This window comes from Octopus bimaculoides, chromosome Z, assembly GCF_046866305.1.
Source record: "Octopus bimaculoides isolate indiv1 chromosome Z, ASM4686630v1, whole genome shotgun sequence".
Lineage (NCBI taxonomy): Eukaryota > Metazoa > Mollusca > Cephalopoda > Octopoda > Octopodidae > Octopus > Octopus bimaculoides.
Window position 1 is genome coordinate 19,364,705 of NC_142944.1, and position 17,531 is coordinate 19,382,235.

General features: G+C 32.8%; 1 protein-coding gene across 6 annotated transcripts; it reads left to right on the top strand.

Annotated features, from left to right (window-relative positions):
• Window positions 1-402: 402 nt before the first annotated feature.
• LOC106883595 (CCR4-NOT transcription complex subunit 7) lies at window positions 403-11,170 on the top strand. 6 transcript variants are annotated; one of them, XM_089365535.1, is made up of 7 exons: window positions 403-522; window positions 1,821-2,033; window positions 4,255-4,448; window positions 4,604-4,765; window positions 6,980-7,157; window positions 8,450-8,527; window positions 9,430-11,170. In XM_089365535.1, the coding sequence occupies exons 2-7, from the start codon at window positions 1,917-1,919 to the stop codon at window positions 9,610-9,612; spliced, it is 912 nt and encodes a 303-aa protein (XP_089221661.1). In that variant the 5' UTR covers window positions 403-522; window positions 1,821-1,916; the 3' UTR covers window positions 9,613-11,170. The 6 variants fall into 6 exon arrangements, with proteins under 6 accessions (XP_089221661.1, XP_089221663.1, XP_089221666.1 ...); XM_089365537.1 differs by having other exon boundaries at window positions 480-640; XM_089365540.1 differs by lacking the exon at window positions 403-522 and adding an exon at window positions 781-817.
• Window positions 11,171-17,531: the final 6,361 nt, after the last annotated feature.

Sequence of the window (17,531 nt, forward strand, 5' to 3'; positions counted from 1 at the left end):
ATGTTCACTGAATTTTTTTTCTTATCTGTCTCTCTGTGTATGTATGTACATAAGTATATGTATCTATCTCTCTATATATATATATACATACATACATATATATATATATATATATATATACATATATAAATATATATACATATATAAATATATATATATATATATATATATATATATATATATATACACACATATATATACATACATACACACACACGCACTCTCTCTTTCTTTTTTTTTCTCTCTCTCTCTCCACACATACACACATCTATAATAATTACGCCCCATAATATATGTGTGTATGCGTTGCGTGTAAAAGTTGTGCATGTGGAAGGCATAAAATGATGACGTATATACATCCTATTCGAGTATAAATAGTACCTATATCGCTTATTTCCTCTTGGAGAACACAGGACGCAGGCGCAAAGAACGAGTTAAAAAGAAAGAAAAAAAGACAAAAAATAGCGAAGCAATAAAACATAAAAATAAAAAAAAAGAAGGAAGACTTGACATGTTTGCAAGGTATCGGAATCATTTGTTAATTTTCTTGGAGAATTCTTTCTCCGTTGTTGTACTTTTTTTTTCTTCTTCCTACTCAGTTTTATCAGATATTCCCTGTCACCGCCTTTTTGTATTTCGCGTTTGTATAAAGTCTATTTATTCATTATCATCATTATTATTTCTGGTTTCAAAATAAGAATGAGGCGGAGGGGGGGGGGGGAGAATTGTTTTTTTTTTTTTTAAATTTAAAAAAAAGAATTTGAAAGAAAAAAATAAGGGGGAAGAAATGTTCAACGGATAAACGACAATATTAAATGTTTGCTTCTTTCTTTCTTTCCTTTCATTATCCGTTGAAGTGGAATGTCTGCGGCATTGTATGAATGTGTTTTTCAACATTTTGGACTCCTCATCGCTTCCGCTCGTTTCTCAAATTTCCTTTTTTTTTTTTTTTCTCTCCACTTCTTCCTCCCGCTTAATTTAATTTTCTTTCTTTTTTTTTCTTTTAATCATTTCAAGTAATTTCTCCTTTGTATTATTCTCAATCCTTTTCTTGTTTATATATATATATATATATATATATATATATATATATATATATATATAAAAATATATTAATGTTTCAAAGCACTTTCTGAATAATTCATTTTGAATGATTAATTCATCTTGAGAATCTGTTTATCTGGAAAATCTTTCTTTCTTTTCCTGGTTCTGGTTTCTTATTCACAAATAAGAAATGTACAACAGTTCCTTGGATTAACGTTCATTTAGTTTTAACATTTTTCTGCAGTGGCCTTCCTCTAAATAGTTCTTTTAATGTAAAGTAAGTTACTGGGAAGATCTCCATCCTAAAAATTGAAACGAATTCTTGAATCGTTCTTGGCTTTAACGTGATATTCTGAATTGTTCAACTTTCTACGTTAATTTATTATTCATTACATAAACGTTGTGAGAAATCCTAAATCATCAATATCCCTTGAAAAAAATACTATTTTTAGCCATGTTGGATTCGTTTGAATTTTTAGGGTTAAACACAAACATGAAACTTTTTGAATTTCCCCAATAACTGAAACGTAATGTTCAAATGTTTTTATTGTAAGTTTTTTATCTATACAAAATTCTTTTTATTTTAATGAGATTTCATTTGGTCTTGGAGTTTTTTTTTAATTTCGAGAAAATGCTTTAATTTGTTGCGGAGACTAAAGCCTAATTATATTTATCACTAATTTCAGATAATCAAATGTCTTAATGTTTTCTCTCTCTCTTTCTCGAATTTGTATATACATATTCTACCCCCTCTCTGTATTTAATCCCTTTCACAGGTTTTGAGAATTTTATAACGATTTTAAAAAATTTGCAAAGGGATAGAATAGACCTTGTACAACAAATTCACAGTGGATAAGAGAAATGGTGTCAGGATGCCTTCGGTAGTACCAGCTCCAGAATGGGGTTTCAGAGATGTATGGCAAAGCAATTTAGAAGAAGAATTTCGACATATTCGCCAGGTTGTTCAACAATATCGATATGTCGCTATGGTATGTATAAAATGTGTATTCAATTTCTCTACGTTTATAGCTAATGGGAATTTGTAATTTATAGATTTAAATAAATTATTTAAAATTTTATTACGTAGTACTGTTAAATGTCTTAATAGATTGTAAGTTAATATGGTCCAAGACGATGATAATTCTGATATTTTGAAACAAAATTACTTTTAATTTTGGTAAATTTCATCTTAATAAATCTAAAAACAAGTTACTACATTTGTCAGCTTTGAGCTTATCAATTTGATATTTGTGAAATTTGGAGAGAACGATGTTTATAAATTAAATATAAGAAATTTACCCGCGACAGATATTGTTTTATCTTTTATATGCAATTATGTCATGTACATTTCAGAAAGCAAAAGCTTTAGAAGGGACAGTTTTGAAAGTAAAATTTTGTACCGCTCGGGAGAATACCTGTTTTGATAGACGAGTATGGAGGACAGCTGGGCATGTCTGACGTACATGTTACAAATCAATGACTTAATGATTTGCTTTTAACCAAGTCCAGTGGTTCTCCACGGGGGTCCGTTTATATGAGATTTTGTCATTAAAATTTGTGCAATAAATTGGTTATATTTCTGTAACACACTGTGGCGGAGGTAAAGGATACGTACACTACCGGTTTTCGGCGTAAATAAACCCTAACCTTAACCCTAAACCGTTAACCACCGGGTTATTCTTTACCTTCGCCCACAATGTTTTTAAGATTTTTTTGTATATGCAATTCCTAATATTTAATTATATAAAATAAACAATAGACTTTTTTAGCATTTGGTATTCCGATAGAGTAAAATTGGAATCGAAGAGGTCCATAGGCGAACCACTGACTTCTTTTCAAATCACTTCTTACTATTAGAGATGAGAACTCGAATTTCAACGTTGGTAGTTTTCAAAACGGAGCACCTGCTCTCAGTCGTTACAGAAAAAGGTTATGGAATTCTTACTCTGTTCCACTTCTCTCCTCAAAGTTAAATCGATAGCAACTTCAGTATGGTTAACGATGAGGTGGAGAAAAATCAGTAACTTCAGTCTGTTTTCAACACATCAGCAACTTGGATGTTTAATCAGGTATAAATGTTTCTGCTACCAATCACTTTTATCGTTATAGGTAACAAAAACAAAGTTCTGAGAAGGCTTAGTTTGGATAAGATGTGTTTAGGATTTTATCAGGATGTCAAACGAAAACGCTACTATTATGGCGGGACAATTGAAGTACTTCGTTTGGAACTTTTTAAAAATAAATCTGGGGTTAATGCTTGGAATGTCCTATACTGTAATCTCTTGGATGTGAAAAAAAAAATAGGCAATGTAAGTTATGCCTGTCCTGAGGATTGGCTGTAAGGAAGTTCATGTACAAGTAGTTCATCAGATCTATATCAATCCTGCTTATTGTCTATAACATATTTCAGGAGTGGTGACTTTGGTGACATTTCTGCTAATGTGTTTGTAGAGCTGCAGATAATCTTTCCAGGTTTGAGCATTGTCTAGAATTTGTCTATTATAGAGATGATGAGTGAACACAGTCCCAAAGATTTGATGTTGCTTGATTAGTAAATAGGTATTTGACACTTTAGTACACAAAAGATGCAGAAGGATCACTAGCAGAACAAAAATACTTAGCAGTTTCTATGAGAGATATGGTTGTGGTGCTAGAAGATATACGGTTTGTGGAATGTTTGATAGGGAGCAGAATAAACTGAGATAAGAGCAACTGAAGGATGTGTACACTGGTGCAGACATATTCTTTGGATGGATAGTGGTTCTCTGAATTGTTTTGGGTAGAAAATAGAAGAAATGGTAAGGCCATACTCAAGAGATTGGGTCTTCAAAAATGGATAGGTGACACTACAGTACATAAAATTTGTGCAACGGTACTAGTACAGCACATAATTTTTATTGCACTTGAGTGAGCTAACTGTAAATTGAATATCTTTTTTTTTTAAACTACTCATTCAGAAATGTTTTACACTGATCTTCATAGGTTGATCAGTGTCCTTTTTTTTCTTTTTCTTTTTTCTTTCTTTCAGTTTTTCAAATCAGCTAAACAAGTGTTTGTAAGAAACTGAAAATAGGGGTCTGGACAATTTGTAGAAAATTTGACAATTGTAGTATAAACATGCTTTTGATACAGATCTTTTTGGAAAATAATACTAGCAGAATATTTGGATTTAAAATTTTTTTAACCTAATTGTTTAAATTTTATTTGTAGGATACAGAATTTCCTGGGGTAGTTGCCCGTCCAATCGGAGATTTTCGAAGTACAGCTGACTACCAGTACCAACTTTTACGCTGCAATGTTGACCTGCTCAAAATCATCCAAGTCGGGATTACATTTTTAGATGATTTTGGACAGACAGCTACTCCTATTTCCACATGGCAATTCAATTTCAAATTTAATCTTACGTTAGTGATTTTCTTTTCTCCTGATACTTTGCAACTTTTTTCTAAATAGCTATTTTCTTGATATTTTTATTGTAGTTGTTAAAATAAATTTTTTTCATAATTCTTTATTATTGTAGTTTAGAATTTTTTAAATTTTGTGCATTTTTAAATTTCAGAGAAGATATGTATGCTCAAGAGTCTATAGATCTTCTAACAAAATCTGGTATACAGTTTAAAAAGCACGAAGAAGAAGGAATCCATGTAGATAATTTTGCTGAATTGCTCATGACCTCTGGAGTTGTTCTGGCAGATCAAGTGAAGTGGCTATCGTTTCATAGGTGAGGATAAAAGAAATTTTATTAATTGCCTGCTTTTTGTAAATGTTACCAATACAGAGCCTTGACTACAAGGTCTCATAACTAAAATGCTGTAATGGTACTGTTATGACAAGATACTTGCTCACATCCAGTTCTGAGATATCTCCTGATTGTAACCTTCCACATAATAATTAGTTCTAATGGCTTTTACAACTTGAGGCTGTAAATATTGTTTTCCAAGACTACCAGAAAGTAGAGATGGGTAAAAACACCACTGGCTGGATGGAAAGCAAAAGAACCAGCAAAAATTTCTCAAAATAGAATGGGTGGTGTGAGCCAATTACTTAGTGGCTGTAGCATTTGATTGGGTAAAATTGTATGAAATAGACAGTGTTGCTTTGTATATATTCAGATACCATATTTTTGTTTTACAATTCTTTTATTATATTTTACTAAATATTTTGTAATGTAAAATTTTATATTCTAAAGCAGTTATTTTTACAGCATTGACTCTAGCTAAAAATATTTTATTGCATTTTGAATGAAATTGTGGAATATTTACACGTTTATTTGAAACTGTCTAAATTTGCTTAGGGTTCAAATGACATAGGCATATTATGATAAGGCTTGTCAGGATAAGAGCTTAATGAATTAGAAAATTTCAATTTTTCTTTTGAATCATTGATTTATAAAATATTTAAATACTATTATGATAGTTGTAAATTTACTAAGTAACATTGGACATTTATGTTGAAGAATGGGAATTCCATTATAAATAATACAATCTATAAGTAAATTTTACTAGGTTAAAGGGAATCGAAATGTATGTAATTTTTATGAAATTTTGATTTATACTTTTTCATTACACAATTTTGGTAGTCAAGGTAACCATTTCAGTGCACCCAAAACTGAGGAAGATATCCTCAGACCAGATTTTTTGCTTGATTACTTGCAACATTGTGCTATATACTAAGGTACCTAAGGACCAAGTGATGTTTAACTGAGCAAGAGGTTGAGTTTTACCACCCACTGATCATTGATCTCCATTCATCTTTGGATACATATTAGTTAGTGATTAGTTTGAACTTCACTTAAACATGTGAATAAAATGTCTTGTTAGTTTGTGGAAATGGAAACTGAAAGTGAGCAATTTTAAAGAATCTGTTTGATATTCACTTTGTCATGCTTACATGGGTTGGATGAGATTTATTAGGGCAGATATTTTATGATTAGATGCTGTTCTTGTTAAATTTCAACTGTTTCTAAGTAAGATATTTCCCCATGGCTGAAGATGTTTTCATGGAAAATTGGAAACCTGTTTGTATGATGGTAACACTTGTTTGATAGTTCCCATATAAGATGTACACACACACACACACACAACAGGTTTCTTTCTGCTCTCATCTACCAAATCTGTTTGCAAGGTTTTGGTCAGTGTAAGGCTGTAGCAAAGTGACATGCAGTGAGACTAAACCTGAAAACACATTTGTAAACTTAGTCTCATAACTATGCCTGAAATATATATGTGAATACTGAATATATGGAAGATTTTGCTAACATAACATTTTGAAATGAAGCAAAAAAATTCCCAAAATTGTATCTAGTATTGAACAATCCTCTCCTCAGTTTGTTGCTAATTAACATTGATATAACCTCTTATTTACCATTGAGCTTTGAAAATAAAAGTCCTCCTGTAATGCTAAATAACCTTTCCCACAGCCCTTGGTTGCAATTTCCAAATGTGTTAGATCCTCTGAGATTTATTACAAATCTTTCAGTATTTTTAACAAGTGTTCAGACTTCTCCCTTGAATTGTCGGAAACTTGTTACAAGAGACAGCTAAAAAAAAAAAAAATTTAAAAAAAGAAGAGCCTTCTTACATATGTAGGCAGTGAGCTGACAGAATCATTAGCACGTCAGGCTAAATGTTTTAGCATTTCTTGTGTTTTTTAGAACATAAAGTTCAAATCCTGATCAGCTTTGCTTTTATACACTTTTGACATCTACACAGCTTCTCTTTACTTTCTTATATCACCAACTACCTTGAGTAGGAAACAAGCTGGTAAAAATCCTAAAACTACCACCCTCCTGGCTCAACAGCTTACACCTGTTATCTAAGCCTCTTAACTATTTCATGCAATTATTTTGAATGTAACTGATTTATATCTAAACTTTAACCAGAAAATATTTTGTAAACTACACTCTTATGATGATGATTTTATTTTAACTTTTCAGTGGCTTTGATTTTGGTTACATGTTAAAAATTCTGACTAATAGCAATCTACCAGCTGAAGAAGTGGACTTTTTTGAGCTGCTGTCTATTTACTTTCCAAATATTTACGATGTTAAATATTTAATGAAGAGCTGCAAAAATCTAAAAGGTGGCTTACAAGAAGTTGCTGAACAACTAGAAGTAAGTGTTATCAATGTAATATTGTCAAAAAGCAAATTTTCAGGTTTATTCAACCAAGAAAGGAAATAAAATTAGATGTTTGCTAATTTGGATGTGAGATAAAAAAAAAAAAAAAAAAAGAAGTTATTCAAAATTGCAAGGTGGTCCATATTTATAGTTTCTGAAATAACACTGATACACTTGCTTTCAATGATACTGAAACAAGAGGTATAAATTGTTGAAAGCAACTGAATCATTGTCAACTGCTGTAAAAAAAAAACAAGATGTATTAAAAGGAACAGCTACAAACCCTTAAACTGATTGAAATATTGGAAGTAGCTGAGGGACTTTTAGCAAAGTTAGTGCAGAATAGGGCTTGCTTAAGATGCAGTTTGAGTTTGTGAACTGTAAATGCTTTTGTTGGGGTGGAATTAAGTTAACTCTTGGTATTATCTTTGGTAATACAGTTCTATATTTAAGAGATGAGGAATTAATAATCTTTGGTAATGTCTTTATACTATCTCTATTCTCATAGAATAAAAGAATGGCAAATTTCCTTTATCTTGTATCCGAGAAGTCTTAATGATTTCTTTTTTAGCCCAGAGATTTCCTTACTTTGCTGGAGATCAATATAGCTATTATAAAAAATTTGTTGCTTTAATTTTCTAAATCAATTTTCAAAAGTGGGCTACAAGCCATGGGTCATGATTAAGTGGGTTGCACTGCTAAAACAAATCAAAAGTAGTATTTCATTGTATGTTCCATTCAGAAAGTACTGCAGGTTGTCCATGACTGATTTAGATTCTGAAGTCTACATGCTTGATCAAGCTCATTTCTTTGATTCTTTTCAAGCTAATTTGAAATTCCTTTTGCCACTTACATTGCTTTGACCCTACTTTTTTTTTTAGAAAGCGCAGAGAAGAATTTGGCCACATCCAGCCCAAATATTCCTCTTGTTTTATGTTTAAACAGACCAGATGCGCTTCTCACATGAATCCTACAATGTCATTCTAAAAATAATCAGATCATCAAAATCTCAAAGCTATGAGATAATACATGGTTAATTCAAAACAATGTGAATAAATATATTTGATGGAGTAATCTGAATGCTAAAGGGTTAAACTTAATTCCAGCTGCCTGGACACTGTTAGTTTGATAGCTTAACTGAAAAGAGTGCATGGATATATGAATTGTAGAACATTATTTGGATCTATAGATTCTGGCAAAATTTGTTACATTTTAAGATCAATTTATGTCTTTGTTTCTTTGTATTGAAAATTGAATAATCTTTGAATTTATTGAAAATATTGTAGATTTGTAGAATTGGACCACAGCACCAAGCTGGTAGTGACAGTCTATTGACAGGAGCAGCATTTTTCAAGATGAGGGAGGTAAGTTACTTAGTGTCATCATTTTAAAGATTCTTTTTTTAAAAATGTGGAGATTAGATGCATATGAAGCCTTCTTGAAACCTTGAATTTTTTTTTAATATCTTCCAGTTTCTCCTGAAGTAAAATTTGTAATGTAATTAACCCTTTTGATACCAACCTGCCTGAAACTACCTCTGGCTCTGTAGTACAAATGTCTTGTCTTCAAAAGTTTTGAATTAAAATCTTCCAAACCGTAGTCACAATTTATGTTCCTAACACTAGCTTAATGATAACTAAGTTGTTTTACTAAATTCTTTGTTATATTTAAAATTGACAAATGCAGAGCATCTCAAAATAAATATAACAAAAGGGTTAAAATTTTTTGCCAAGGTTTTATGAAATGGTGGTTTGCAGTATGTTGTCTCCATGTGACAGTTATAAAAACAAATTGGAAAATATGTGGTTTACATGTTACTAAATCTCTCATACCACTTCATATAATTCAAAATGTTGATAAATATTTTATGAAACCAGTCTAAATTAATGATTATTTTATTTTAATTGAAATACATATTTTAGTATGAAATATAAAAAGTTTAAGTTCATTTTAGTATAGTGAAGGTAATTTTCTTATTAACCTAGTAATGACTTAAGTATAATCTCTTTAAATTTTTGTCCTTGTCAGATCAAAGGTTCATTGGTTTTTGGCAGGAGTTGTAGAGCAAGCTATAAATCAACACCTACACTATACTTTTTTTTTTTTCCTTTACTGGAAGCATTGAACTTTTTCCATCAAAATAATTCAATATTTGATTTGTCATTCATGAAACTTACTTTGCTTTTAAAAATACAGTAAATTTAACCCCTTTTTGTATAAACTGACTTCCAATTTTGATTATAATCTATCGTTTTTTTCTTTTCAGATGTTCTTTGAAGACAATATTGATGATGCGAAATACTTGGGTCATTTGTTTGGTTTGGGAACTCCATTTATTCAAAATGGCTCTAGTTATGAGAACAGTCATGTGTATGTGGCCCAGAATTCAACTATTCACAGTTCCAACAATGGAGAAGATTCTGGTACAAATCCTACAAATTCATCATAACTACCAATGAAAAAAAAAAATTGGCATAAACATTAAGTGGAAACGATCATTTTTTTTTTTTTGTGCAGAATTTTGTAATCATCTCAATATTCCTCTTCATTAGGTTCTCCCACTTGATCCATACATCTAAACATATGTAAATTTATCAACTGAAGTGTTGTAAGACTTTAATTGAAAAATGCTGTTTTCTCCTATTCTAAACACATAAAATATCTCACCAAAAACATAGTCACCATTGCTGTTAGCAGCCGTTGTAATTTGGTAGGGGACTGCATTTGTGAATTCTTCTGGGAAGTGCAAGTACATTACATCAGATATGGTTTCCTGTTTTTTTTTCCCCCTCACTCAACTCTTAAAGAGTTAGCTAGGTAAAAAGCCTAAGCAAAAGAATGCAGAAAACGTTTTTTTTTTTCTATGCTTCAATGATTTCTCTTTGTTTTCAAATTATTCAGTTACTGAAAATTAATCCTTACCAGCCTATCTTCAAAGAATTTACTGATTTAACATGGAAGTTTATTCCTTTAGAAAATATGTCCAATATCTTAAGGCATCTGTATTGAGGTTAAATGTCAAGATTAATTTCTTGTATAATGAAATTTACCAAATTATGAATTGATTTCCCTCCTACAGTAATAGTACCTATGATCACTCGTATGTATACCTGTATGTTTCTCTTGCATTGTTCATTTTCTTTTTGCCATATGTTCTTTTTTAAAAGTACATATGTCCCAAAACAGTATCCCAAAGATTTTTTTTTCCTTTGGAATATACAAAAATTAAGTTTATGCAGGACTTTTATAATGCGTGTTAGGTAAGGATGTCTGCAAAGTTTATACTCGTATTTTTGAGTCTGTTACCTATTAATCATTTACTAAAGAACATTGTCAGCGATCTTTGCCTTTTAATGCTTGTTTTTGTTTCTACCATAACGTTTACAAAGGCTGCTAATAGCACATTGCAACACTCGTATATCAAGTGTTGATCATGCGATTAAATAACTTAGCCACTTTAAAAGTAGGGCACTTATGAAGGAGAGAATAATTCTAGAACATTATAATGCAGATCTTATCTAGAATGTTTACCCACAAGCACATATACAAAAACAAAGTAAGCAGTAACTGATTAAATAGCTGAACAAATTATTATACAACAGCATATGTGCACAGGTGATTGGTTAGTTGTAGAAAATATGTCCAGTTTGAAAGACTTCTCCCCCACCCCTCAAAAAAACAAACATATTTGAACTTACAGAAACACTGCTTTAAAAATTAAAATACAATGGTCTTATAATAGATAGCTAAATACATTAGCAAAATGTTTTTCATTACCTTAATTTCTGTGTTTCTTTATTCAAATAGTTCTAGTATCATGTTACCGTTATATAATTCTTTTCACCTATTTACTACAATTGAACATGGCACATTTCATAAAAAAACAAACTTTAACTGCATAAAGACATTTTACTTCTTCCATAACTATAAAAATAAATCAGTATTTTACTTTGATATGAAGGCATTTGGATAAAATATTTGTAAATAAAATTTAACTGGCCTTATTAGATTGTATTGTCTTTTTGAGGTTTTTTTCATTACATTTAATTGAAAAGCAATTAGTAATATTATATTATAGGGGACAGTGGTTCTATTCAACAAAGGTTGCATTGTCATTTGTATGCTGAGCTACTTGGATATTTTCAGAGTTGTTTGTCAGATTGATTTATTACTAAAGCAGGATTGGCCCATGTGGTAAGAAGTCTGCTTCCCAATCACATTGTCTTGGGCAAGTGTTCTACTTCAGCTTCTGACTGGTTAAAATCTTGAGTGGATTTGGTTAATAGAAACTAAGTCTATTATATGTCTGTTACTATTTGTTTTGCCTTGATTTTGTGATTTTTGTAAATGAATAATTTAGTAAGCATGATTTCAACCTTTTGTGAAAACCTGTTTTACCATGGAGTGGGGGGAATATCTTGCTTGAAAACAGGAAGGTCCAGCAGTTAAAATTCTGTTTGACCCATGTAAAAGTGGATGCTGTGTTTTAGAATTTTTTTTTGTTGCTCTGGACCTAAAACTTGTACGTACTTCGTCTCTCTCTGGAGCTACACTAAATTACTTACACTCTTACATTTTGGAAGTTTCTTTTAAGCTTAAATATTCAACACCCATCTGATGTGGAGGAATGCTTCCTATAGGTTATGAACTTTAATTCTTTCCTAGAAAACATGTTAGCTCTCTTACATTCTCTTCCAGTTTCTCCAAATTTCCTCTTAAAAGGGTTGAAAATAAGTACTAAGTCAGTCTAATATAGTTGTGAGTAAGCCAATCTATATTGATTAGTTAGTAAAATATCATGAGCATTATATATATAACTTTCACACTCTTGAGTTGAATCAAGACCATTTAAATTAAAACATATTTGGAACAAATATCAAGTTACTTTCTAAATTGACTTTATATGTTTTTTGCATTATGTCTCGAATGAAGTTTGGGACGTTACTAGGCTTGTGATCACAGCTTTTACATCTGTGTTGCTCTTTGCTTAGTGGTGTCCATTGTAAAATACTTTAGGTAAACCTGTTCAAAGTCTGTCATCCATAGCAGCCACTGAAAGCAAGGACTTGTTTTCTGGAGCATCATCCTGATGAAACAAGACCCCCTTTCATAACTGCCTCTGCGGCTTGGCATAGTACTCTACAATTTGCTGTGACCCTTTTTGAAGATAACACTCATGCATCCCCAAAAACTAAGGCATTCAACTTTCCTTCAGAAGACATGTCACCCACTGAGCAGAGACATTTGTCATGCCAAGCTTGTATAGAATATTCTCAAATCTCACATGGTATGCTAATAGCGATGGCTACTTGATTTATAATCGATTGCTTGTCATCACCATATGGTAAACCTTTTTATTTTTACCTTGGTGGTGGCACATGCAGGGTGTTCAGGCCTTGGATTATCTTCAAGACTCTTTCCTTCCCTGCCTAGACTCCTTGGCAGGAGGGGACTAAACAGTTTTTCTGCAGGTACTTGATAACACTATGCCAAATTTTTTTTTTGTTCAAGAGAAGTTGTTACTAGTTACTTTTGAAGTCTTTGAACAGTCAGTTTACCTGGATAGAAACGTGTTATTAATAAGGGGGTGGGTTTGAAATTAATGCCTGCACAATTTCATAACTCTAGCGTCACTCATTCATAGTCAGCCTATGAACTTTTCAACCCACTCTCGTATAGCAGTTTTCACATAGGAGTTGCTTGCCAGATCACTTGGTTGCATATATTGGCAATGTTTCAGATTTTCATTTCATCAACTAGAAATGGTCTTGGAGCAATTATTCAAATCGTCCTTTCCTATCTCTGTTATACCAAACATCATTTATATGCAATCTCAATGATAGGCACTAGGGTGGAGTGAAAAAAAATATTGTGGAAATTCCTGAGGACTAGAATCTTGCTGTATTTGATTACTAGAAAATGCTTAAATTTCATGGAGATCAATCAAGGGCATTTACTCCCTCAAGCCCCCTAAATTCAAACTGGGACTTATATAAATTTTTACAATTTTATAGGCGCAGGAGTGGCTGTGTGGTAAGTAGCTTGCTTACCAACCACATGGTTCCGGGTTCAGTCCCACTGCGTGGCACCTTGGGCAAGTGTCTTCTACTATAGCCTCGGGCCGACCAAAGCCTTGTGAGTGGATTTGGTAGACGGAAACTGAAAGAAGCCCATCGTATATATGTATATATATATATGTGTGTTGTCACACACACACACCCCCAACATCGCTTGACAACAGATGCTGGTGTGTTTACGTCTCCGTAACTTAATGGTTTGGCAAAAGAGACTGATGGAATAAGTATTAGGCTTACAAAGAATAAGTCCTGGGGTTGATTTGCTCGACTAAAGGTTGTGCTCCAGCATGACCACAGTCAAATGACTGAAACAAGTAAAAGAGTAATTGTGGAGTTTGGCTTTTGAGGGAGTAAATGCCCTTGACTAAGTGAAAATTTGGCGTTTTTCTAATAACGATATATGGCAAGATTTTAAGCCTCGGGCATTTTCAATTTCCACAATTTTTATTTTCATTCCACCCTAACACACGTGTGTGCTGGTATATAGATTGTGGAGTGAAAATTTTAAAATTGTGGAAATTGAAAATGCCTGAAGCATAAAATCTTGCTGTATATTATTTCTAGAAAAATGCTAAATTTTTGCTTATATCAGTCAAGGGCATTTACTCCTTCAAACTCTGCTATTGTAAAATTTACAAAAAACCCCCATTTTTCAGAGTTTAGAACTCCTGTATTTTCATAGGATGCATTTAGTTCATGGACATGTAGATATGATAGCCAATGATAAATTAATGTGCATTTAACTCCTGATTGTGAAATGTTACTGTTTTAAATCGAATTTTGTTTTGGATTACTAGTGTGGCCATTGCCAGTACCGCCTGACTGGGCTTCGTGCCGGTGGCACGTAAAAGCACCCACTACGCTCTCGGAGTGGTTGGCGTTAGGAAGGGCATCCAGCTGTAGAAACTCTGCCAAATCAGATTGGAGCCTGGTGTAGCCATCTGGTTTCACCAGTCCTCATTCAAATCGTTCAACCCATGCTAGCATGGAAAGCGGACGTTAAACGATGATGTATAGATTGACAATAAACAGTCAAATATTCCTTGGATAGCTATCCTTTGCATTTAAACTGGCCATATCCAGTCCAAATATTTTATTTTATATTCAAACTGGCTAGATCCAGCCTCTCATTCTAAAAATAAACATGTCCTTGAAATCTCAAAGCTATGAGATTATGCTTGATTAATTCAAAACAACTAAGCATTATAGTTGAGAGTAATCTGATCGAAAGGGATATATATTATATGTGTGTGTGTGTGTCCCTTTAGGATTTGAACCAGCCATGTCTGACAAATATTCTACCTGTTTTATGTTCAAACTGACCAGATTTGGCCTCTTACACTTACCCTCTAATGTCATTCTAAAGATAAACAATCACATCCTTGAAATCACGAAGCTATGAGATAATGCATGATTAATTGAAAACTGAATAAATAAGCATTACATTTGTCAGAGCAGCCAGGATGCTTAAGGCATTGACATCTGTTCAGTCAACTATACTCTTCCCCCATTGACTTCATTGGAGCGATTCTTGTTTACATCAAATCCTATCAAACCATGCAACCCATACCAAGATGGAACACGGATGTTAAATGAAACTAAGCATAGAAAGAGACAAATGTATATAATGGAGTTTTGGTGGGGGTTTCTATCTACCAAATTATACTCACAAGGCATGTCGACAAGACACTTACCTAGGATGCCAATCAGTAGGAATAAAACTAAACCAGTGGTTCTCAGTGCTTCTACTCCCTTCAGGATTGTAGAAAGATCCAGGGGAGTGTTGAAGAAAATTGGGGTAATAATGTGGTGACTAAAAGGGGATGATGGATGTAAAAGAAACACCAAAATGATGGGTTAATTAGGTTAAGTTTTATTCATGAAATACAGTTGTTTTGAATTTGCTGCAGAAATTGAATCGTTTGTGATGGTGGGGAGGGTGCTAGGAATGTGGCTTGGGTGCCAAGGGGATGGTAACCTGAAAAAGTTAGAGAACCATTTTATTGCAAATTGGACTCTCAGCAATACCTGCACCTGAAACAAAAAAATGTACTGCAAACAATGAAAGAGAGATGAGGGTGGGGATAATGTTTGCTATGCACTAATGAATAAAAGTTTAGATTCTGTTTTTTGTTGTTTTTTTCCCCCCCCTTTTCTTACAGATTGGAAAAATTTGCTTTAGTATGCAGAATTTGTGCCTTCCATTCTCAGTTTAACACAAAGACTGACCTTCTTCTCCAGGATCAGAAAATACTTCTAACCACCAATTCCTAACCCTCTACAAAGCATACACAATCTCCACATTTTTGAGTCTTTGCTCAACAGAGCTGATTAGTCACCTGCTCTAGTGAGTGCACTTTCAACTTATTCAACCATCCATATTATATCCCTTCAGGAACTGCTATGGTTGTTGTCTCCTTGCATATTTTCCTGTTCAAGAGGAATATCAACCACATTTAACTTACCAGTGCAGACGGCCTGTAGAGTAGCAATGTATATATCTCTTACTACAATTAATCCATTAAAAAGAAAAAAAAGAGCACCTATTCATCTGTATGACCCAGTACTACATCAGTCAGCTCGTCTCTAAATACACGATATCACAAGAATTGGACTAACCTAGATTACGTTCATTTTTGAATGAAGCAAGGCATTTTCTAATGTAAGGGAGAAAACTCTAACCACTTCTATCATTGATTTCTGTTCTGTAGCAAAATCACTTTAGCACTAAGGCCTTCGACTTAGAAAAAATTTCAACGAGATATCAAGAGTTAAAAAAATTTGATGAGCTAAAGGAAATTGCTGAAATAGGGCAATGTTAAAAATTGTGATGAGTTAAGGTATGATGCTTTAAGTGACAAAAACAAAAAATCGCTTTTGATTGAAATTTATTTCCTGAGTTGTAGAAAGAAAATAAAATCTTGGTGGTATTTCTTAGCAACTCTTAAAGAGGGGAGATCATTATGGGAAAAATCTAATCTTTGCAGATCGAAGGGATATGTTTTGTTTATTGAACCCCATCAGCACAACAGTCTATTCAAGCCTGCTTGAACCCTTTAGCATTTAAACCAGTCATATCTGACCTAAACATTTCATCTATTTTATGTTCAAACTAATCAGATCCAGCCTTTCACCCCTACCCTAAAATATTAAAGATAAACAATCACATCATTGAAATCTTGTGTGCTGACACCATGGAAAAAGCACCTGTTCCAGCGTTACAAAACCACCCATGCCAGCGTCATATAAAAAGCACCCAGTACACTCTGTAAAGTGGTTGGTATTAGGAAAGGCATCCCGTCATAGAAGCCATGCCAATACAGATCAGTAGAGCCTGGTGCAGCCCTCCAACTCCTGTCAAACAATCCAACCTATGTCTGTATGGAAAAATAGATGTTGCATGTATAAAATGCAAAATATTCTTTTTTTTTTTTTGTAGATTAGGTAGGCATAATTCGCTCCTACCTTTCAATCTCTGTATTTAAGCTACAAATAGTACTGCTGTAGTACACATACTGCATACACTTCTACAACATCATTTTATATACATGCTATAAAGGCAGAAATAAATCTGCCTTTAACTCAGTCACGCACCTATGTTTTGCTTATTTTTTGTGTGTTTTACAACATAAAGGTCACCAACTGCCTACTCTGAGTGATTACTGATGGCACATGCCGGGTATATACATATATATATATATTCATGTGCACATACACACACATGTGTATATATATATATATATATATATATATATATAACTGGCACTCCAATGGTTATGATGACAAAGGTTCCAATTAATGGAACAAACTGCTCACTGATACTATCAATTTAGAGGAGTAGCATTTTGCCATCATGCCTTCACACTTGCTTGAAGTTGGTTGATTTCATTCAAATACACACACAAATATACATACTTATATATATCCATACATATACTGCTATATTTTTCATCTACTAGTTGTTGAGGCACTTTAAAATGTGTTTAGATTAAAATAATAGATATCTTTAGGATTTATTTATAATGCAATAAAGCAAATAGTAATAGTTTGGATTTTAAAAGTGCCAGACTCTGTGATTCTCTATGAAAATGCATGTCAGGTGGGGTTTTTTTTATTACTATTCTATTTATTATTATTTTTTTTTTTTATAAAAATCTTGCACTCAGTTCTTATGGAAGACATAAACAGCTTACATGAAAAGTGCCACCTGGTGCACTTTGAAACATGTCAAAACAAAATATAGTGGTGATATTGTTTGTCTTGACATTTCTGACACCTGAAGTGAATAACA